The following is a 24,749-nucleotide window of genomic DNA, read 5'->3' as shown; positions in this document are numbered from 1 at the left end:
TTACTAAAAAGGTTAAGGGTGACCAGATACTTAACACAATTAATATTAACAATAAGGGAGGAAGTAACACAAGTCAAAATAGAGATAGAACAGATTAAAGAATATTTAGATAAATTAGCTGTTTTGATGGCAACAGGACCTGATGAAAATCACCCTAGCATAATTAAGGACTTAGCTGAAGCAATCTCAGAACCATTATCAATTATCTTCAAGAATTCATGGAGGATGGGTGAGGTCCCAGAGGACTGAAGAAGAGCAAACATAATATCTATCTTTAAAAGGAGGAACAAAGAGAACCCAGGGAATTATAGACCAGTCAGCCAGACTTCAATACCTGGAAAGGTACTGGAACAAATTATTAAACAATCAATTTGTAAGCACCTAGAGGCTAATAGAGTTATAAGTAGTTGCCAGCATGGATTTATCAAGAACAGATCCTGTCAAACTAGCCTAATTTCCTCCTTTGACAGGATTACTGGCCTAGCGGATGTGGGGAAACCTGTAGCTGTGATATATCTTGATTTTTTTGTAAGCCTTTTGATGCAGTCCCACATGACATTTTCATAAGCAAACCAGGAAAATGTCATCTAGAATAGATTACATTACTGTAAAATGGGCACAAAACTGGTTGAAAGACCATATTCAAAGAGTAGTTATCAATGGTTTGCTGTCCAAGTGGGGGATGTATCTAGTGGGCTCCTGCAGGGATCTTTCCTGGGTCCCATACTGGGTCAATATTTTCATTAACGACTTTGATTATGGAGTGGTGAGTATGATTTTAATATTTGCAGATGACAAAAGCTGAGTGGGACTGCTAGCCTTTGGAGGACAGGATGAGAATTCAAAACAAATTGACAAATTGGAGATTTGATCTGAAATCAACAAGATGAAATTCAGCAAAGACAAATGCAAAATACTGCACTTAGGGGTGAAAAAAAATCAAATGCACAACTACAAAATGGGAAATAAGTGGCTAAGTAGTACTACTGCTGAAAAGGATCTGGGGGTTGTAGTAGATCACAAACTGAACAGGAGTCAACAATGTGATGCAGTTTCTGAAAAGGCTAATATAATTCAGGGGTATATTAATAGAAGTGTTCTTTGTAAGTCACCAGAGGTAACTGTCCCGCTCCACTTGGCACAGGTGGAGAACTGTGTCCTGGGTTGGGTACCACACTTGAGAAAAGATGTTGATAAATTGGAGAGTCCAGAGAGCAACAAAAATGATAAAAGGTTTAGAAAACTAGACCTCTGAGAGAAGGATAAAAAAAAACAAAAAAAAAAACCTGGGCATATTTAATCTTGATAAAAAGAAGACCCAGGGAGACCAGATAAGTCTTCAAATATGTTAAGGGCTGTTATAAAGAGGGTGGGGGATCAATTGTTCTCCATGTACACTGACGGTATGACAAGGAGTAATGGCCTTAAGCTGCTTCAAGAATGATTTAGGTTAGATAAATTTTAGGACAAACTTTCTAACTATAAGCGTACTTAAGCACTGGAATAGGCTGCTAAGGGAGGTTGTGGAATTCCCATCATTGGAGGTTTTTAAGAACAGGTTAGACAAAGACCTGCCAATGATGCTGTAGATATACTAGTTCCTGCCTCAGTGTAAGAGACTGGACTAGATGACATCTTGAGGTCTCTTCCAGCTCTACATTTCTATGATTGTGTGTGTTTAAGAATTTTCCTGTATTGGGCCAGAGTGCTTAAAAATAAGGGGCTTGATCTTGCAATGTTTTAAAAGTTATTTCTTTAGATTTTTACAGTGTGTTCAATTAATTACACACTAAAAAGTTGAAGGTATAAAACTTTCTTTGCTAATATTTACAATGACATGAAAATGTTTGTATTAAATGTTTACATTTACTTTGATAAAATATATTCTATATTTAAAGAGGAGACTACATAGATAGCTGAACTACAAGGCTATACACCTCTTAAGAGATCCTGAGGACACCATGGTAACTAGCTACCACAGTGAATCTCAAGTGTTTTGTAAACGCATCAGAAAAAAATGTTTACTAACCTTTCTGTATCTGTTGTTCTTCAAGATGTGTTGCACATGTCCATTTCAGTGTAGGTGTGTGCATGTCCCAAGCACAGTCACCAGAAAATTTTTCATCAGTGGTACCCAGGCGAGTGGCTCTGGCACCCTCTGGTGCCACGCACTCATAGCGCTGGTATAAAGGGCCCAGCCGACCCCACACCTCCTCTGTTCCTTCTTTCCGGCCAACTCCAATAAATAAGGGTAGGAGGGCTGGAATGGACATGTGCAACATATCTTGTTGCACAGCAACAGTTACAGAACGGTTAGTAACTCCTTTTTCTTTGAGTGGTTGCACATGTCCATTCCAATGTAGGTGACTGCTAAGCAGTTGCAAAGGAGTGAGATTGGAGTTCATGGACATGCTGACTGTAAAACAGCTCGAGCGAAACTGGCATTGTCCCTAGCCTGTTGAGTAATGGCGTGATGACTAAAGAACATATGCACTGATGACCAAGTCACCACTCTGCAAATGCCCTGAGTAGGACCTAAGCCAGGAATGCTGATGATGATGCCTGCGCTCTCATGGGCGGGGAGTCAGGATAACTGGTGGCAGAACACCTGCCTGCTCATAACATGTATGAATTAATACTGTGATCCACAACGAAAGTCTCTGAGCCGAGATAGGGAGACCTTTCATCCTTTCAGCAATTGCTATGAAGAGTTGGATAGATCTACAGAATGGTTTGGACCTCTCTAAAGAACACTTGGGCACGTCTAATGTCCAGTGTGAAGACATTCATCTCTACTGGGAAACCACCTTTGGGAGGAAGCTGGGGTGAAGACAGAGCTGCATCTTATCTTTAAAGAAAACGGTGTACGGAGGCTCCAGCGTGAGGGTGTGGATCTCCGAGACCCTTCTGGCCGTAGTAATGGCCACTAAGAAAGTCACCTTCCATGAAAGCTATGACAAGGGACACATTGCCAACAGCTCAGACATTTTGATAAGACCAGGTTTAAGTCCCATGGAGGAACAGGTTCTTGTATTTGGGGGTATAGTCTTTCCAGGTCCTTGAGGAAATAAATAGATATCTCGTATGAAAAAACAGACCAACTTACCACCAGGGGGGTGGAACACCGAAATTGCTGCAAGGTGGACCTTAATTGAGGGAATCACTAAACCTTGTTGTTTCAGGCAAAGCAAATAGTCAAGAATGTCCTGCAGAGATAACTGCATGGGCAAGACTCCACGCTGGGAAGCCCATATGGAGAACCACTTTGAGAGGTACATAGCCCTGGTGGAGGGCTTCCTGCTTCCTCATACCACCTGGCGAACCTGCTCCGAGCAAGCCAGCTCTCTGGGATTTAGCCATGGAGCTTCCAGGCCATCAGGTGGAGGGAGCTGAGGTTCAGGTGGAGCAAACGACCGTGGTCCTGGAAGATCAGGTCTGGATGTAGAGGGGGCAGAATTGAAGCAGCCACAGAAAGGCCTAACAGGGTGGTGAACTAGTGTTGCAGGACCACGCTAGGGTAATGAGAATGACATGTACCCGATCCCACTTGATTTTTAGCAGAATCTTGTGCATGAGTAGGATGGGGGGAAAGCATAGAACAGGTGATCTGTCCATGGGAGCAAGAAGGCATCCGTGAGCAAACCCAGGCTGTGGCTTCGCAGGGAGCAAAAGTGGTGACACTTTCTGTTGTGCCTCGTTGCAAACAGGTCTATCTGGGGAGTCCCCCATCTCTGGAAAACATCCCTCACGATGTCCAAGCGAATTGACCACTTGTGGTGATTGGAGTAAGACCTGCTGAGGCAACATGCCAGTTCATTCTGCCCTCTGGAAGGTAATAAGGCTCAAAGTGAATTGAGTGGGCTATGCAGAAGTCCAGTAACAGGATAGCTTCCTGACACAGGGAGAAAGAGCAAAACCCTCCCTGCCTTTTGAGGTAGAATATGGCTGCAGCGCTGTCCATAAGCACCAGCCCAAAATGGAATGCTTGACAGGCCAGGCGAACTGCTCTGAGCTCTCTGCCATTGATGTGTAGTGAGAGCTCTTCTGGAGATCACAGGCTTTGAGTCCTGATGGGCCTTAGGTGAGTTTCCCAGCCTAGTGCTGATGTGTCTGAGACCAGGGATATTGAAGGATGGGGTTGTGCGAAGGAAACGCCCATGCAAACCACCAGCATGTCCAGCCACCAACTGAGAGAGACAAGAATCAGGGAAGGAATCGTGAGGACCAAGTCCAGATGGTGGCAGTTTGGCAAGTACACCAAAGCCAGCTGTATCTGAAGGGGCCTGAGATGTAACTTTGCAAGCTGCACCACATATCCGCAAGAGGCCATGTGACCCAACAAACTCAGAAAAAGAATGGGCTGGTCCCTGAGGTGTACTGTCGTCTGAGACCATCCTTCTGGGAGGAAGGCTCGGGTGTGGGTGGAGTCAAACACCACTCCAATAAACTCTATCCTCTGTATTGGAATGAGGGTAGACTTCTGTTCGTTTATGAACAGGCCAAAGGCCTGGAATGTGGACTGAATGAGGTGGAGGCTGGACACTACCTGAATTTTGGACTGGCCTCTGACTAGCCAGTCATCCCAATATGGGTAGAATTGCAGACCCCGCCCCCGTCTTCTCAAGAAGGCTGTCACTACCACCATGAATTTTATGAATACCCGTGGCTCTGACAAGAGGCCAAACATGCGTACTGCAAATTGGTAGTGCATGAGGAATCTGAGGAAACTTCTGTGGCCTTGGAAGATGGAAATGTGAAAGTAGGTGTTTTTCAAATTGAGGGAGGTGTACTAGTCCCCTGGATCCAGGGAGGGAATAAGGGAAGCCAATGAGACCATATGGAACTTTAGCTTCTTGAGGTAGCTCCCTCCCAAAGGAGTGAGTGAACCTTTTGGGTCATAAGGTGCTTGTGAGGAGGGTGCCTGAAGAGGGATGCGGAGGGAGGGTGGGATGCGGTGGTAGAGCTGAACTGGTGGGTATATCCCACTGCTGCTGTGCTCAGCAACCAACAGTCCATAGGAATATGCAACCATGCCTGGGGGAAGTGGGACATGTGGTCTGCAAATGAAGAGGAAACAGGATCCAGAAACTCTGAGAGTGGTATGAGTACTCGAGCATCACGTCAAAATGTCTGCTGAGAACCCCCTAAATGTCTGGGAGAGGCAGGCATTGATGTCGAGGAGGAAGAGGGCAGTGGTCTGTGTCTAAAGCCCCTGCTCCTTTTCCTCTTTGAGTCCTGCCAGGCAAGCACCAAGAGGATTGCTGAGGTTTATAGTGCTTCCTTGAAGTTGCCGGGGTATACAAACCCAGGGACTTAAGGGTTGTCCTGAAATCTTTCAGACTGAAATCTTTCAGCTTTGCATCACTCTACTCTGAAAAGAGTGACGCACCCTCAAACTATGATCCTGGAGGGTTTGGTGAACCTCCTGCATGAGGCCTGAGAACTGGAGCCATGAGGTCCTATGCATGGCCACTTCGGACCCTTACTATGGACTTCCCCTCCTCCACTAGTGAGGAGAACTCCAACCTGGCCTCTTGTGGCAGCAAGTCCTTAAACTTCAACATGGAGCTCCACATGTTGAAGTCATATCTGCTCAGGAGCACCTGTTGGTTAGTGATCTGAGCCGGAGATTCCCAGTCAAGTAGACAGTTCTACCAAACAGGTCCACCTTTTTGAGTCCTTTGCACTGGGAGTCACCTCCTGCAAACTCTGCCAATCTCATTCACTGGCAGCAGACACTATAGGGATCTGGAGGAGGTGAGGGTATGAGTATACAGGAACTCATGTCCTTGAGCCAGAACAAAGTACTTCCTCTTGGCTGTGGGGCATAGGGCAGCGGGGGTTTGCCGCAGGGCATTTATCAGGTCCATGATGGCTTTGTTGAGAGGCAGGGCCACTCTCATTGGGTCCACTGCAGTCAAAATGTCAACCAGACTGTGGGAGGACTCCTTTACTACTTCCACTTGTATGCCCAACTTTTTGGCTACCCTATTCAACAGCTCCTAGTGGACCTTGTAGTCATCCCGGGAAAATGACATGCCCGTTCTCAACACAGCCTTGTTAGGAGAAGAGGACAAGAATCTCCCGGCACCAGCTCCTGCAACTGAGTACCAGAGTCCAGATTAGACTCTGCCTGAAGGGGCAGCAGAGCCCTTCCTTCAGAGGCCATTGAATAGCAGTACCTCGACTGCGGTCTCTGCACTGGGGGAAACGCCCATGAGTTCCAAAGAGGCCACTGCATGTGTACTGGTCCCTGCCAAGGAGGCCAAGTACCCGATGGCATTCCCTGGCTCAGGTTCACCACTGAGTATTGCCGACTTGAGGAGTGTCGGGGTCGACTCCTCAGTAAAAGTTGCACAAATATGTAAAATCCTCAATGAGTATATTGTCCATGTATTCTTGAAACACATTTCCCATGAATATAGATCAGTTAGATACCTCAGAACCAATTCAGCTGTCTGAACATGCTGTTGTAGCTGTTAAGACAGGCTGTGTTGCTAAGTGGTAAAATAGAAAGGTTTAATTATTTTAAATAGCTGTTCAAGGCATTTAGAAGAAACGTTAGTTTTCATTAAATATTTGTATTGATTCGTTTCTTAATGCTGAGATTTGATGTGAATAGGGAATAGAAAGAAAATTTAAATTTATATTTTAAAATATTAGACCTTGGTCAACAAGGTGTGTTATTAATTAAAGAGGGTGGAATTAATGAAAAGTGAACCAGCTAGAACGGCCCTGATTGAGTCAATATGGATTATTAATTTTCCCAATCCTTTGAAAAGCTTGTAATAGCTACAGTGTACTGTCTCTTGTCAATAAGGCTTAACCACAAACGTAGAAATCCAGGTATAGTAAACATAATTCCGGTTTTCTCTACCTGCCAAGTAGAGACTACAGATCCAGGATAATTCCAATATCATCCTTACCAAGTGGGTAGGTAAGCACTTATAATAGCTGTTTTAGGATGTATAGATAGACTTTCACGTCTCACTGTTTTAACATAGTATTCTCCTGCTATATAATTCTCACCAGGGTGCCGCCTGTTCAAATATTCTCTCTGTGTTATATTTTTTTCCTCAGGATGTAACATTTCTGGTGCAAGCATAAGCTCCATCAAAAAAAAGCTAAATATGCACAACAAACATATAGTAGATTGAGATCACCTTTTCTATTTAAAGTACAGTACTTGTTTGTTCCTATGGTAGCTTGATCTTTCAAGCAGATTTTTGCCCATAGAAACAATACAGTCCTGGGCTCCATACCACATTTATGAATAACTGCAGAAGTTGTTCTTATATTCAGCATATTACAATAGCTCTTTCCAGGAAATCCAACTGTGTCAGTAGAAGAATGTCCATTTGTATTTATTTTTTATTTCTAACAATATATTTTGGCAACTATAAAATAAATATTATAGAGACACAATACTTTAAAATCAATAACTTTTGCTTCTCTTTTATCTTGCAAAAAAGGCTTCTTCTAATTTCACATTTGTCTGGAGAGAAGAAATCAAATTTAATGTAAGGAGAGGTAAACTACAAGATTTGATATTTAGTATTCAGGGCTGACTTTGTGCAGCTTAGCACACACACATACAGAGTAATGTTTCTGCATGAAAATACCCAAAACATCAGACTTTGAGAATATCGTACAAAGGTGGGACCTGATTCATCAGTACAACAAAGGCTGATTTGCACTGTCCAGTAGCACAAAGCAGTCCTAAACCTGATTTCACTTGCCACTGAAGCATGTCCTCCTCCACAGAGGGATCCTCCAACAATAAAAAGTCACTGTGGCAGATCCTATGCCAAACTCCAGTTCACCACTGGGCACAGGCCCTTAGCTCAGCTGCTCCGTGGCTCCTGGGGATAGAAAGCAGCCGGCACAGATCAGAACAGCCTTCAGCCTGCTCTAATTCATGCCAGACCAGACCAAAGCCTGCACAATATAAAGCCAGCTTCTCCTTCTTTTGCATCCCTCTAGGCTTGCACTGAACACTCTTAGGCTGGGTCAGAGAACTGGGCCCTATGTATATCCATATCACATGGAAAAGCAAGAGCAATGTTAAAGGTGACCTTCAAAAGGAAAAACTGGACTTGTTCTGTTTTATTGCTTCATTATGGTGAATAAAGGCAGCCTGAAAAAATTATTTAAAAAAAAAGTTTCCTGATTGCCTCTACATTAGAAATTCTGGGCTCGTCTGCCCTTGAAGACGCTATTGTGACTGAGAACTAGGGAAATGATGAAATCCCAAGAGACAAGAAACTGAAAGTTAGCAGTTGAGCAGGGAATGGATTTTTAGTAAATTGTTTAAAACGCCACTGTATTTTTGTTGGTTTTGCTAATACACTTCTCCCTCGATATAACACTGTCCTCGGGAGCCAAAACAATCTTACCGCACTATAAGTGAAACTGCGTTATATTGAACTTGCTTTGATCCACGGAGTGCGCAGCCCCCCTTACCCAGAGCGCTGCTTTACCGCGTTATATCCAAATTCGTGTTATATTGGGTCGCGTTATATCAAGGTAGCGGTGTACTTATTTTCACTCTCATATTTGGGACACTGGATGGCCTTATTAACCTGCCCCCTTCCTTCTACTGGGCTGTGTTAGCTCACAGTAAGCTTTTAGAGACACACACATACATCCAGAAAATCTTATCTAGTAAAACCAGGCAGCATTCCACCACACTAGTGAAAATCAGACTTGACAATCCTGAGCTTTAAGAAACAGAAGTGGAAAAAAATGTTTTAGGAAACAGCAGAAACCCTTCAGGTCCTCCTGGTACCAAAAAAGATTCACCTCATACAAGTACTGAACTGCAATCTCTTTATTGTGAAAGGACAACTTACAAAAGTAGATTTTTTATTTTGGTTACATAACGGCACTCAAAAACAAAACAATGTACAACTTTAGAGCCTACAGGTCCACTCAGTCCTACTTTTTATTCAGCCAATTGCTAAGACAAACAAGTTTGTTTACATGTACAGGACATAATGCCACCTGCTTCTTATTTACAGTGTCACCTGAAAGTGAGAACAGGCATTTGCATGGCACTTTTGTAGCCAGCATTGCAAGGTATTTACATGCTAAACATTCGTAAGCCTGTTCGTGCTTCTGCCACCATTCCAGAGGACATGCTTCCATGCTGATGGGAAAAAAACATTTAAAACAAAAAATATTAATTAGTTTTGTGACTGAACTCCTTGGGGGAGAATTATATGTCTCCTGCTATATACATTCTGCTATATATTTCATGTTATAGCAATCTCGGAGGATGACCCAGCACACGTTGTTCATTTTAAGAACACTTACACTGCAGATTTGACAAAATGCAAATAAGGTCCCAATGTGAGATTTCTAAAGATCGCTCCAGCACTCGACCCAAGGTTTAAGAATCTGAATCCAAAAGCTAAGAGAGATGAGATCGGGAGCATGCTTTCAAAAGTCTTAAAAGAGCAACACTCCATGTGGAAACTGCAGAACCCGAACCACCAAAAAAGAAAAATCAACCTTCTGCTGGTGGCATCTGGCTCAGATGATGAAAATGAATATGTCATTGTTATTGAGCAGAACGTGTTATCAGCATGGATACATGTCCTCTGGAAGGGTGGTTGAAGCATGATGGGACATATGAATCTTCAGCGCATCTGGCATGTAAATATCTTGCAATGCTGGTTACAACAGTGCCATGCAAATCCTGTTGTCACTTTCAGGTGACATTGTAAACAAGATGCGGGCAGCATTATCTCCTGCAAATGTAAACAAACTTGTTTGTCTGAGGATTGGCTGAACAAGAAGTAGGACTGAGTGGACTTGTAGGTGCTACAGTTTTACATTGTTTTATTTTTGAGTGCAGTTTTTGTACATAATTCTACATTTGTAAGTTCAACTTTCATGATAAAGAGATTCCACTACATTATTTGTATTAGATGAATTGAAAAATACTATTTTTTTGTTTTTACTCTGCAAATATTTGTAATAAAAATAATAAGATAAGGTGAGCACTGTACATTTGGAATTCTGTATGTTAATGGAAATCAATATATTTGAACATGTAGAAAACATCCAAAAATATTTAAATAAATTGCATTCTGTTATTCTTTAACAGTGCAATTAATCACAATTAATTGTTTTTAATCACTTGACAGTCCTAAATAAAACAAATATAAAATAGTAATAGAACAGTTAGAATGTAAGTGACAGGAGACTGTTGGGTCAGGCTGGCATGCTGAGGCATGTGCGTGTTACAACTTGAACTTTAAAAAAACAAAACAACAATCCACCTCTTCTGAATTTCTTTGTGATGTTCTGGACAAACCCTGGCAGGATTAACTCACTTACTTTCCTTCTCAGTCATTCTTGGGCGAAGGGTGGGCCACCAGCCATTGCAGGAGTCCCAAGTAGCGCATGAGTCCAACAGCTGTGCTTCCCTTCCAGGGAGCCTGAAGGGGGCTATGGAGGCAGAAGTCCTCCACAGATATTGGGAGATCCACTGATTATTCAGTGCTGAACCTCCAGGTCATGCCACTGGAACCAAACCTGTTTCCCCCCCCCCACAAACACCCCAAATAGAAACTCTGCAAGGAAACCTTGTGGCATTTCCACTCCCCTACTCAGGCATAGGACATGTAAGGTACTCATATTGGTCAACTTCAGTACAGTATTCCCATTCCAGTATTGAATACACACTGTAAATGAGAACTCCCCAGAACTAACCCAGTTTGTATCTAGCTATTTTTCTGCAGTTGGCTTTTTGTTTTAAAAATCCCCAGAAGCCTGAAGACTCTTAATTCCACTGTATCCTTGCCTGGTTTCAAGGTGCTCTCTAACTTAATATATGACTCCTTTCCCACCTACAGACATAATATTCATTAATGTAATATGGTCCATTCGCTCTACTAGGATATAGTTGAACATATTACCAGGCACACTGCTGTTCACATGTGACTACTCCATGCAGGGCTGGTGCAAGGAAGTTTCACACTCTAGATAAAACTTCCACCTTGTGCCCCCTGCCCCCAGCCCTGTGGCAGCTCCCTGCCCTGAGGCGCCCCCCCCCCCAGGGGCGGCTCCAGGCACCAGCACGCCAAGCACATGCCTGGGGCGGCAAGCCACGGAGGGCGCTCTGCCAGTCGCCGCAAGGGCGGCAGGCAGGTTGCCTTCGGTGGGATGCCTGCAGAGGGTCCGTTGGTCCCGCGACTTTGGTGGACCTCCTGCAGGCGTGCCGTCAAATCCCCAGGATCGGGGACCTCCCGCAGGCAAGCTGCCGAAGGCAGCCTGCCTGCCGTGCTTGGGGCAGCAAAATACCTAGCGCTGCCCCTGCTGCCTCCCTCGTTCCGCGGTTTTGCGCTCCGGGCCCTGGCCGGAGGGCGAAGACTTAGAGCAGCCCGGCGGCAGCTCCCGCCCCCCCAGGAGCCGTGCGGCATCTCCCCACCCAGCTCACCTCTGCTCCGCGTCTGCCAAGCACGCTGCCCTGCTCTAATTCTCCTCCCCTCCCAGGCTTGCAGCAACCTGGGAGGCGGGAGAAGTGGCGAAGCGACTGCGTGCTTGGGGAGGAACCGCTGTAAAAAAAAAAAAAAAAAAAAAAAAAAAAAATGGGCCCGCTTTTTGGCAACTGCTTAGTTCGCCTTAATGGTAGCACCTGCCCTGACTGGATGTCCAGCCCCTCTCCGGATTAGTCAGGTTCTGGGCGTGGCTGTTGTCCCACTGTATAATGTGCTAAAGAGGAAAATAATTTGCAGCATCTTTTGATCTATTTTTAACTACTACTGGAGGCAGGGTCCCAGATTAGCTGGACATTTCTTCTGTCACTGCATGGCATATTCTGTGTTCCCATCTACTCTGTCATCTCATAATTATCCAGTGCAGACTGTGTCCTGATGACCTTGTATGCCATGTTATAAAGTGCACTATCACAATAGTGCTTGACTTACTTTTCCAGGGGCATTATTCTACCCAGTCCTGTCAACTTATTCCTTATCAGTATATAATCTTCACTACAGTTAATCCAATCTTGTGGGACAATGCACTGTCATGTTAGTACAACAGAGCAAGATGTGTGTCTAAAGTCTTAATCTTGTGACATTAACATACGCACTCCATTGGGAGTCATAAAATGGATCATTCTATACGTTTGTGGCAAATATGACCAATGGGTTTCTCAGTTTGTTGCCTGTGTTCAGCTGGATTCACAGTAGCTTGGCATAACGATCCCTTTAGGGCTTAAAAACTGTGAATTTTTTGTGGCAAACTGCAGCTGCAGCACTGACCAGATTTCCCTACTCTTGTGAGTTCACATAGGTGATTTCAGTGTCAAAGATATGAAACCTTGAGCAGCTTGTTGTAGTGGATGTGATCATAGCAACTGTGATAAACTTAGAAAAATGTCTGTGTTATTTCTTATGAGTGCTATGGATGAGTTGGTTTCTCTGTTCAATTTTTGTATTGCTGCCTACTTGAATGCAAAGGGTTAAGACAGCCTGGAGCTTGAGGTTGGCCCAGGGGCAAGAACCACAGCGCCTACTAAGATATAAAAGAGCTTCAGTTACAAACTTTCAAAGCAGCTAAGAGAACAATGACTGGGCCCTCAGCTAGTGGGAGAGGTTACCTCGCTAGCTCCATCCAGTTTAGAATGTCTTTACACTGCCCAAGGCTAAGCCTGGGAACAAAGGAGACCTGAAACCCCAAAGATCCTAGAAAAGGGAAGGGGAAGGTGAGTGAGCTGGGAGAGCTGGCCTTGCCTTGTGGGTATCAGGGGAAAAGCTGACACACTGGAAGAAGTCATTCACAGGCAGAAGGTGCATGTGGCATGAAGTGTAGATTAGTTCTTCCATCTCTGAGATGAGGAGGGAATAAGACAGACCTTCCTGAGCTATAGAGCTAGAGGTTAAGATTAGGTAAGGAAATATGCATATAGGTTGCTTTGTTATTTCACTCCACTTCTCAAGGCACTTTGTACATTTTGGCCAAATAAATCCTGCTTTGTTTTAAATAAGTGATTTCTGTATCACTGCAAACATATGCTATTACAGCATGATTGGCACCTAGGGGGTGTAACCCAGAGACCAAGTCAGAAAGCGTTTGGCTCATGAGATCCCATCCCAAACAGAAGTGAAGGCATGGGCCTGTCACTTGAAAAGAGTGACTCAGTGGACTGGAAAAGGGTCTTAGCAGGACAGCCTACCCAGGGATCTTGACAGCAGCTGATCACATTTGGATGAACAAATTAAAAAGTAATTTTTTCTATCTAGTCTATCACTGGACAGTGACCAATGCTGGATGCTTCAGAAGAAGATTTTATAATGAGCCAAATGGAAATCCAGGACCCAATTACAATTAATCTCATCATTTGCATGGATGCAACTGTCACATAAGGCAATAGGAGTTACATGTGTGCAACTGATGAAATAATTGGCCCCTTTTGTTAGCAGAAGTGACTGGAGATGCACCTGCTTTCAGAAGGTCTGAATTTGGTACACTGTTCCTAAAGTGGGTGTTATAAGACCATGAGAGAAAATACCTTCACGGCAACAGTGGGGGTTTAGCTTATGGTTTGAAGTAAGAAGATAGGATAAAATTGTACGGTCTAACTAGTGAAGGGCAGATTTTATATTAATGCAAATTGTGTATGGCGTCGTTGTTTACTAGAAACTAGAAACATACACATGGTAAGCTGAAGGATTCACCAACCTTTTCAATGAGTTTGTGCAAATGTATGGCTGATTAGTTTAACGTGATTTCAACCTGAAACTGAATAAAGCATGGTTGTTTCCACTAAATTTCACTTTGAGATTTGGGTTTTGTGCATATCTGAAGCTCAAAGGTTCCACTGGGGAGTTGAACCCACATTACTCAAAACCAAAGGAAACGGTCACATTAATCCATTCAATGTAAATTCCCAATTCTCTTTTTGAGGAAGCACCTACTTCAACAAATATTCTATACTACATTTTGCATATACTTAATCAATGAACACTCATATTATTCTAGTTATGCTGTCACCCAGTGGTCTTATTCTTAAAAATCTGATTTATTTGATAACAAACACATAACAGTGCACAGGAACCTCCCAGGATTCTCTGATATTCTAGTTCTAAATGAGAATTTGACCACCCAAGTGCCCTTTGGCCAATTCCTGCAGAAGACAAAGCCTGAGAGTGCTGCTCACACCATTTTGAACTTGCAGACCAGTAAAGTGAAGGGTGCACTTGTAACATTCTCCTTTAGATTTTCTGGAAACGCTCACTGAAGTGGCGTTCCCTCCTGCTCCTTTGCTATTCTTGATAGTGCAGCACAGAGTGTTCAGAGACACAAGAGAAGGGAAGTAATGACTCAGACTGCAGATTCTGAAGGAGGGCATGTCAGGAGATCAGGCTTGAAGCAGAGCTGGGTAAAATGTTAAACAATGGAACAAGATGGGTGGCATCTTGAAGGCGAGTCAATCAAGGTTAGCTGGGGGATGATGCACACAGACTTGGTGGAGGAAGCATGTGATTTGTCTCACCCTCCCCTTCCACTGGCTCAGTTCTGTGATCTGTCACTAAAATAAAACTTACAGGAATTTCCCTTGAATTATCATGCTGGAACACAGAATGAAACCACAGAGAAGAAATACAAGAACATCAATTTATGTATTGGTAATGTGGTGTCGGCAGGCCACACCAACCTAATCTGGTCTCTGTTTTAATGTTTAGCAATTGATTGATTTGTACAATAATTGAATAATGACTTTCACTAAGACCAATTACACTTTGGTTGCCCTTTGAATCACAGATGTTGAAGATAGAAAAGATCTAGTAGGCCATCTTCAGTGTATTTGTATTATTTATATATTCATATACTAGCATTGACTTGTGCAGTATAGGCATGTAAAAGTCCACCCGACTGCACTAGGCAGGATTGTCCTTAAGTAATATTCATAAATGATAATGTATCCTAACTCTATTTTTTAATGTTTTGTTATTGTTCCAGAATTTAGCCTATGAAATAATTCTAACACTTGGACAGGCATTCGAGGTAGCCTACCAGCTCGCACTACAAGCACGAAAAGGAGGCCACTCTTCAACCCTCCCAGAAAGCTTTGAAAATAAACCCACCAAACCAATTCCAAAACCACGTGTTAGTATTCGAAAGTCTGTGGTAAGTAGCGGATAAGAAAATCAAAACCCAGCTATACAAAAAAATATGTTGGCATGAATCTGATAGTAGTTTACATATTTGTTTGGTCACAAAAGCACCTCCCAAGATAAGCTATGCCACATCCACTCGTCACTCCAAAGTCAGTCTGCAAGGAGTTGTAGAATCTCAGCATGCCATCAATTTGCAACACTTTATCTCAGACCCTTCCATCTTAAGGAGCTGCATATATAGTACTAGTCACGCATCTCTTATGCTGTTACTCCACTGCGTGATATGTTTCAGTGTTTATTTCTATGTGTTAATGTAGCTGTTTTAAATGCCATCAACTGCAATCGGCTCTGATTTACAACCTGTGTGATCACATTGACTTCACTGAGTTTGCGACAAGGTGTAAATCAACACAAAATTTAGCTTGTGTTTTATCCCTTTTTGTTTTGCTTTGATACCAGTATGAGACCATAACATTGATATCATCATCTTTAGAAACTAACCAAAAACCAGACCTCTGAGGACAATCAGATATTAGCACAATAATCCTATTGTGTCTTCTAACTGAGTGCCTGTGACTTCCCCCAATACAGGATCACTGCAGATGCAAATCAATGACTGGCAGATTTTGAAGGCACAGAATTTTAGTTCAGATAAGGCCTCTGACAACTGAATCCTAATTTCACTTGACTGAACTTTCAATTATCTTCCTTTCCCCCTTTCTTCATATTCTATCCTTTTACCTTTCTCCTCCCATCAGAACCACCTTATTCTCTTTTCTTCCTGTCTTTTGACCCTCAACACTCTCCCTGCTTTCAAAGCTCCTCTTCTCTGGAATCCAACCTGCCTTTCTGATACACCTCTACGCTGATATAACGCAGTCCTCAGGAGCCAAAAAATCTCACTGCCTTATAGGTGAGACTGCGTTATATTGGGTTCGGGCCAATATGGCCTATCAGCAAGAGCCAGTACGTCGTGCCGGACTAGACCAGCTTCCCCGGCAGTGATATAAAGGGCCTGGTGCTCTGGCTGCTGCGGGGAGCCCCAGGCCCTTTAAATCACCACCAGAGTTCTGGCAGCAGGGCTTGGAGGGGGATTTAAAGGGCCGCGGCTCTCTGCAGCGGCTGGAGCCTCTGGCCCTTTAAATCACTGCCCGAGCCTGGCTGCCAGAGCCCTGGCTGGGATTTAAAGGGCCCGGTGCTCCCGCTGCTGTGGGGAGCCCTGGGCCCTTTAAATCACCACCGGAGCTCTGGCAGTGGGGCTTAGGTGGGGATTTAAAGGGCCTCAGCCCCCCGCAGCGGCCAGAACCTCTGGCCCTTTAAATCACCACCCGAGCCCAGCTGGCTCCGGCAGTGATTTAAAGGGTCCGGGGCGCCACATGAATTTGGATATAACGTAGTAAAGCAGCAGGGCTCAAATGGCGCTTTAAAGGGCTTGGGGCTCCCCGCTACTTTACCGCGTTATATCCGAATTCGTGTTATATCAGGTCGCGTTCTATCAGGGTAGAGGTGTATTTTCTCCATAAGCCCAAACAGGTTCCCTGAACTGATCACTCTCCACAATTCCTAACAAACCCACTATCTATAGTGACATTCCACTTAAGAAGGAGAGGTCTTCAGTCTCATCTTTGAGTACTGGTTGTACTAGCCAATTATTATTTGGGGCATGTAGAACTTAAAGATGTCCCAGAATTAATTGGCCCCCACCACACACACAACTTCTTTCCTGGAAACTTGGGAAAGAGCTAGAAATTGTGAGACATAAAGACAGTCAGCAGTCCAAGAGATGGCTAAAACCTAGCTTGAGTAGAGCTAGTCAGGAATTGTCCAGCTAAAGAGTTCAATCAAAAAATGCTGACTTGCTTAAATGTTTCACAAAAACACTTTGGCTTTGATGAATTTTTGTCAAATTATGGATACGGTTCTGCTGGGAACAGTGGGTTTCAAGGGTCCATGGTTCCTGGGCAACCATATGGTCTGGCCTGGGTCCAGGGACCCTAGGGCTTCCAGGCTTCTGTAGTGGAGCAGGAAATCCTGGAAGTCCCAACATTAACTGGGACTCAGCTCCTAGCTCCAGCAGCAGGGAGCCTGAAAGCCTAAAACTCTGGCTTGAGCCAGGGCTCTCAGGGTTTCCAGGCTCCCTGCTGCTGCTGTCAGGAGCATGGTATCCCTGGGAGCCATAGCACAAGATGTGGCTCTCAGGGTCTAGGCTCCCAGTACTGCAGCAGGCAATCTGAAAGTCCTGAGAGCCCCAGCTTATTTGGGAGTCTGGGGCGTTTCAGGCTCCTTGAGGCTGAGCTGGACTCCCAGGGCAGTTAGCGCCACAGGCTACAGGAATGGGAGTTGGGAAGTTCAGGCCTGGGAGTTTGGAAGCCTTGGGGTTGCTACCCCAGGAACACACTGCATGGCAGAGCTGCCCCAGATCCCTGGCTATAAGGATCCCCAGCTGCTGCTGACATGAGTCATGTCAGTTCTATTGGTGGCCACCACTGAATAGCAGCAGTGAAACTGACCCGTCCAAATCAGGCTGAAACTAAATTGCAAAATGTCAAAATTTTCTCTGAACTGGAAAGTCTGAAATTTGATCAGCTCTAATTGAAGTCTCAGAAGATATAATAAGAATCTGTTGGGACTGAAAAGAAGGCAGCCACATTTCTAATCTAAAATAAAAATTGTTCAGATATAGTTTGGTTTTTGGTGAAGTTATTCCATCTAAACTGATACCCCTTCCCAAATGAAGGCTGATGGAACAGTGAGCATGGCTAGCATATATGTTATTAAATTGAGTTAAGTTAAAACTCCCTTCTGAAGTGTGTAAATGGCACAGAGGTATTGTTCTTCTTGGAGTGCTTGTCCTTATGTGTATTCCACGGTGGGTATGCACGCACTCCACACACATGGACCAGAGAAATGTGAAAGCAGTGTCCATTGGTCCACACATGCATGCCTGGCTCACCTCGTGCCTCCAACTAACGAAATAATAGATGGGGTGGGGCGACCACCTCCCCAGTTCCTTCTCACCACCATGTAGTCCGGTTTGGAATCTCCAGAGACCAAACCTTCAGCTTTCTCCTTTTTCTGTGAATATATGTACATATCTGTAAATTGTTTTCATAGTTCTAGAGTTTTAAAGTTTGTATCTGATAATTTTAGTGTTTCAGAGTTATTTAGTCTCCCTCCTCGTGATTCTTCTTGATCAGCACTGACCACCAACACTGCTTGTAGTGCCTCAGGGACATCCACATCATGGCAAGGTGCAATACCTGCCTTTCATTCCCCTACCAGACCCAGGAAGTGTGGGAACTTCACCCTAGGAAGCACCTAATAGAAAAGGCCATGAAGCCTCAGTCAGATCCAGGCCAGAGAACCCCTGGCCCCTCAGATCAGATTGACTCAGCAAAGAGTGCACCTCCTGCCACAAAGTCCAAGTCCAAAGCAAAGGATTCTACCCCCACAGATCCTTCAGTGGGGTCTTGTCAGGAGAGCTGGGAGAATTCCCATAAGTGTGAGGCTAAGTCTTGCTCCAGACCCACTTCAAAGAAGTCAGATTCATCTCTGTCTAAACTGAGCAAGCTCAAACCAAGAGAACTTAGTATGTTCCAAACCATGACTAGAAAGCCCTCAGGTCAAGGGCGTCCATCAGCACTATATTGTGATCGAGGACACTGGTGCCTCTGGTACCCCCCAAACACAAACCCTGGGATCCACCAACACCGATGAAGACCAATCACCCAAGAGCATCAGTTACCCACAGTACCATCTTTGTCTTCAATAGCTGTGGCACAGACTGTGGTTTGGGTGGCCAGGACCTCTCTCACTCCAGGAAGAGCTGAGACCTACACTCCTGAGGATATTTTCACTTTCCCCCAGACCCAGAGTCTCCCACACCATTGGGTCCCTCCCTATTGAGAGAGGTTATAAATCTATGAGGGGCAGAGGTGCCAACTTCCCCAGTTCCCAGGGGGTGCTTGACCCCTGGTCCCCCCAGGCCCCACCCCCTTTTGCCGCCTTCCCCAATCCCCCACCCCTCCCACCTCTTTCTGCCCCGCCCCTGCCATGGCTCTATTCCCAGCCCTGGCCCCAGACCCACTTCCAGCTACAGCCCCAGCCTCGCCTCCCTTTACCCTGTCCACATCCCCCACTCCGAGTAATACCAACACTCCTGGCCCCAGTTGGGCGGGAATACGGACAGCAGTAAGGGAGGGCACGACTCTGAAAAGTTTGGGGACCACTGCACTAGAACAGACTCAGTCAAGAAGTGGAATATTTCTTACAGTGTGGAGTGATAGAGTGGGTTGCTCTGCAGCACTAAGGGGGTGGTTTTTACTTGCTAAACTGCCTAATACCCAAAAAGAAGGACAGTTGGAGACCTATTCTGGACCTCTGCCATCTCAACCTCTTTATTCACAAACTCAAGTTCCTTACAGTGATGTTGGCATCTATAATTCCATCCCTGGAAAAGGACATGTTATTTACAGCTCCTGACATGGACGCCTACTTTCACGTGGACCTGCTCACAGACACTTTCTCAGATAGATTCATGGTGGGCTCTGACCACTTTCAAAACAGAGTACTCCTTTTCAGCATTGTTACTTCCCCCGGGTAGTTACCAAGGTGTTTTCTGTGGTAGAAAACTATATGAGACATCATGGTTGCACCATCATCTGCACTTTGACAATTGGCTCCAGGTCATGCCAAGAGGCCCATCCATTGACTTTGACAGTGCTGCAACTCCTCTCTTCTTTGGTGGGGGTCAGTGTAAATGCTGAAAAAATCCATCGTCACCCCTATGCTGAATTTAGACTTCATCGAGGCTTCCTTAAATTCAGCCACGGCAAGGGCTTACCTGCCTAGGACAGGTTTCAGACTATGAACACTATTATGGACCAGGTCATAAGCAACCTACAAGTGCCTGTCAGGACCTGTCTCTGTCTCATAGGCCATATGGCCTCATGTCTTTATGTCATGCTATTTGCAAGACTCTACCCTCATTGCCTACAAGCATGGCTCCAAACTGTGTACTTGCCAAACCAACAATTCATGAACACCACAGTGACTGTTCCCACCAAAGTGAAACTGTCCTTGTTATGGTAGAAGAATCCTCACCAGGTATGTATTGGTGTTCCCTTCCTTGCTTCTGCACCAGACAGGATGATCATTACCTGTTGGGTTGGGGAATGCACATGGACAACCATAAAGCACATCAATGACACACACCCCTAGAAGCTACAGGTATTAGTCTCATTCTGGACTATATCCTTTCCATAAAGGCAACAGATATATCTGTCAGCTCCTAATGGGTCCACTTGGTGGCAATCAGTGCATACCATCCACTTTCACAGGGCTACTCGATCTTTGCACACCCACTGACTAGCAGATTCTGGAAAAGCCAAAGCGGAACCTTTCCCCCCTTTAAAAGATACTCCTCAATGGGACTTGAACCCTGTTCTCTCAATACTCACCAAGTCTCCTTTTGAACAATTAGCTTCCTGCTCTCTTATGTCCATGAAGGGTGCATTCCTGGTAGCCATCATCTCAGCTGGATGAGCTTGGAGTGCTGATGGCTGCTCCTCCTTCATTATATTCCATAAGGACAAAGTTTCATTATGTTTACACCCTAAATTCACCCCCAAAGAAGTCTCTGAGTTTCACCCGAACCAGACAATTCACTTGTGTTCTTCCCAAAACCACACACACATTCAGAAGAAAGAGGATCAGGGGTCAGGCTATAAAAAAAATTTTCAAAACAGATCTCAGGCTGTATTTTGTTCTATCAACTGTCTAATCTTCCCCCACCTCCTGGGGTAAGAACTCATTCCACAAGAGCACAAGCAATGTCTATGGCATCGCTTCAAGAGGTGCCTTTACTCAGCATCTGTAAATCACCTGTGTACCTGTGGTACCTGTGTACCTGCAATAGAGAAGGAACTGGAGTGGTGGTCAGTTCGCCCTGCTCTTTATCTCCTTGGTTGGAGGTAGGAAGTGAGCCAGGGTGCATGCGTGGACCAATGGACGTTGCTTTCAAAATTCTGCAGCTCGGATCACATGGAGCACATGCGCACCCACAGTGGACTACAGGATAGGGACCACCCATCTCAAAGAACCTCCAGTTACTATAAGGTAATTAACTTGCTGTTTTGTGATGTGTGACAGAATGCTCTGCTTTGTAAAAGATTGTCTTAAGAAAGAAAAAATTTTGGCCACTGGGGCTGTCATCTGGCTCTATATTAAAAAAGGTTAGAGTGTATCTCAGGATCAAGCCCTGAATAAAGCTTAGTTATAAGTGATAGTCCCATATAGATTTCTCTGTGATGGTAAAACCATGGGATTTATTCTATGACCTCTTCAGTGGACACAAAACTAGTACTCAAGGTGTTTTGTACAAAAGTGCTGATCCAATTAAGTGTGTGTATTTATTTGTATTTGTTTTAAAGCAGATAGATCCATCTGAACAAAAGACTCTTGCCAATCTACCATGGATTGTAGAACCTGGACAAGAAGCCAAAAGAGGAATTAATACCAAGTATGAAACTACAATTTTCTGATACAAAACTGTCCTCTGGTTCTTGTTGTGCCTTGCACTCCAAGTAGTCACAGCACAGCCTTTCCTTTACGGCAATGTTTCAATCCAGTACAGAGGAAGACTGCACTGTAAGAGTGGCCTTGTAACTAACAAAAAAAAAGGCTAGTAATTATTTCTTCCTGCAGCACTGACAGGAGAATGACTCTGTATGAAGACTTTTAAATTACAGTCTGCAAGGAGAGTGAGGAAATATTTTTCAAGCAGTCCTCTTGTGACTCCGCCACAGTGCTTTCTTTGATTTCTTATTTTAGGATTCTACTTTTTAAAAAGTTCTCTAAACTAACATTAATGCTGCCTATGAGTATGAGATTTGCTTGGTTATTTAAATCTTGGCAGGTTTTAATTGAAATAGAATTATTAAATACAATATTTGTGAAACCCTGAACTCTTAAGAATTAATTACTCTTTGTTGTATTAAAAATAATAAAATAACAAGAAATTAGTTACCCCAATTTCTGTGTGTGCTGGTTTTATATGTAATCATTAATGTCCTTTGATCTTCTTTAAAAAATAACCTATCACAGTGTGACAAAGGATGAGACTTTTATGATTAATTAAAAAGAGGAATTAATAATGCACAGAAAATGTGTCTTATATTAGATATTTTTATGGAAAAGAATACTATGGGAGAACATAGAAATATTTATGGGAGATGAAGTCAGATTAACTATGAAAGATTTTGTTTATTTTCAAGTTGGCTAAACAATTGCTACTGTACCTTTAGCAAATTATCAATGGTGGATGCACTAGTTGCTTCATCTGATGGGAGCAGAATGGAAGCAGACTAGTCACTGCACTACACATACAACAATTTACACAGTTTAATGTTGCTATAGTCATGAATTCTACTAGTATTTTTAAAAATCTCAACAGCGGTTCTAGAGAACATAATCAAAACTACAGATTTTGCTATCAAGGTTTCTGTCAAAGAAAGCTTGTTTGAAAGAAGTAGTTCTGTTGCAGACATTTTTCTAAATAAAAAAAGAGAGAAAAAAATTCCAAAGAAATAAATTTGTTTTCATGAAACAAAAATGGTTCAGCATTTGCTTGATGAAATGAAATTTACTTACATTTTCTTTAAAGTGTTTTAATTTTTTTAATGTCTGTGGAGTATTTGTATAATACCATAATGTATATTTATGTAGAACTAAATTATAACGGTGCAAATATCATTATAGGAGAAAAATGACATTTTAATGTATATTGTTCTATCCAGTCAAATTGTGAATCATTTTGAAGTTCATTATAGAGATATTGATAAATTGTGTGGTTGTCTTAATGTTTTTTTTATTATTATTATTTCATATCTAACTGAGCTTTTCAATTACAATCATCAAGTGGTGAATTCCAAAAATGGATAACTGGACTTGGTTTAAAATTGATAATTGTATATGGTTTAATTAAGCCTATAGCTCTGAGTAATGAAAACCTTTTAATACAGTATTCAATTTACTTGAACAGATAGTTCCTTGTACATATTTTGCTTATTCACTGTTGATATGTATGTAGTAAATTGACAGTAAAAATAACTGAAAAATATGGTACCAAAAGGAAAATTGTATAGGAACAAAGTAAATAATAGCCTCACTGCAACAAATACTTATATGTAAATATGCTTGGGCTTCCAGTTATAAATTTTGTAATTTTGTCATTTATTTATATCCTATAAAAGCACACAAAATAAAATGAAGTTGTACAGTCACTACTGCTTTGTGCACCATTCTGTTATTCTTGTAGCATGTAAAGGGCCTGTTCTGAAGTCTAATGAACTTAGTACAAGTCCTCCTCTTGAAGTCAATGGGTTTTGCATCAGAAAATGCACATGCATACACAGGGTCATACATTCTATTGACTAAAGTTTACAGTTTTTGCGTTAAGGGCCCAGTTTTAGTTAAAAGTTTTACCCTTTTAAAGTCCTTACATGTACTGGTTCTCAGGTACATTGCTGAGCCACCAATTGGCTATCACACCCTGAGAGAGGCACAGAGATGGGAGTTGTTGGAACATGTTGACTGCAGATGTAGGAGGTACAGGGTGACCAGATTTTCAAGCAGGATAGTGACACTTAGCCCATGGGGACAAGGCAGGAGGAGTGTTTTAGTGGAGGTTCTGTCTAGATGAAAGCAAAAGGATTTGGGAAGGGGGTGGAGCAAGATGAGGGCATGATTGGTCGGTGGCAGGGTGGACAGTTATCAGGGAGAGCAGGTGAATGCCAAGTATGGTGGATGTGTGGGTGCCAGATATCCAGGATGGCTTGATGAGAGGTTGGATTTATGCCAAGCAGACTTGAGGCTAACTAGAAGGCAGAGTGGGTAAAAGGCTGCTGGGAGGGTAGGGACTCAGGCTAGGAGAAAGGCAGGGAGGCAAGTTCAATTAACGAATGATGGTGACCCTCCCAATGCTGTAAGTGAGGATAGGAGACAAAGGCAGGAGTTCATAGCTCTAGGCAGTGGCGGATTTAGAGTTAGTGGGGCTCTGTGCTCAGCTTCATTTTTGGGGCTTCCACTCCTTGGGACCCAGCCAAAAAAAGAACATTCTCTCTCACCTCCCTCCCCCCTCCCACCCCCGGTTTTCATTCTTTTTGTCATCATCCTCCAAGTAATAGGAAGTAAATGAAAATAAAGTGAGGTACCTTGATTTTTCCACACCACTTGAAAATCACTGAGAGTCTTGGCAGACCACTTAATGATCTTTCCAAATATTGTTTGTACCGTTAGCTAACTATTGCAAAGCACTTTGGATAAGAGCACTTTATTAAAAAAAAAAAAAAAAAGTAAAAAAACATTGGGGTTCAGGGTTTGGTTAGCACTTAGGGTACAGGACTGGGTCCAGGGCTGGGTGTGCAGGGTCTGGGAAGAAGTTAGGATGCAGGAGGGGGCTTAGGGCTGGGGCAGAGGGTTGGAGCACTTACCTGGGGCAGCTCTCATTTGGTGCAAGGGGTGCAGGTGGGGCTGTGGGGTGCAGAAGTCAGAGTGGACTGGATACATGTCACCTCAGGACAGGATGCAGAGCTAAAGTTTCAGGACCCCATAAATGAC

At 43.5% G+C, this 24,749-nt stretch overlaps 1 protein-coding gene across 3 annotated transcripts in view; it reads left to right on the top strand.

Moving 5' to 3' along the window:
• The window catches only part of ANKS1B (ankyrin repeat and sterile alpha motif domain containing 1B), a 786,862-nt gene extending 764,384 nt beyond the window's left edge, over positions 1-22,478 (top strand). For 2 of the 3 annotated variants that reach the window (XM_032788573.2, XM_032788575.1), the window contains 2 exons: positions 14,974-15,141; positions 21,566-22,478. In XM_032788573.2, the coding sequence (XP_032644464.1) occupies positions 14,974-15,141; positions 21,566-21,673 (276 nt within the window). In that variant the 3' untranslated portion in view covers positions 21,674-22,478. Of the gene's footprint in view, positions 1-14,973; positions 15,142-21,562 lie in introns of all 3 variants that reach the window. The other variant, XM_032788568.2, reaches the window with a different exon arrangement.
• The last annotated feature ends 2,271 nt before the right edge of the window (positions 22,479-24,749 follow it).

The sequence above is a fragment of the Chelonoidis abingdonii genome, chromosome 1 (genome assembly GCF_003597395.2).
Source record: "Chelonoidis abingdonii isolate Lonesome George chromosome 1, CheloAbing_2.0, whole genome shotgun sequence".
NCBI lineage: Eukaryota > Metazoa > Chordata > Testudines > Testudinidae > Chelonoidis > Chelonoidis abingdonii.
Note: the sequence above shows the minus strand (reverse complement) of the source record. Positions and strands in the feature narration are given on the sequence as shown.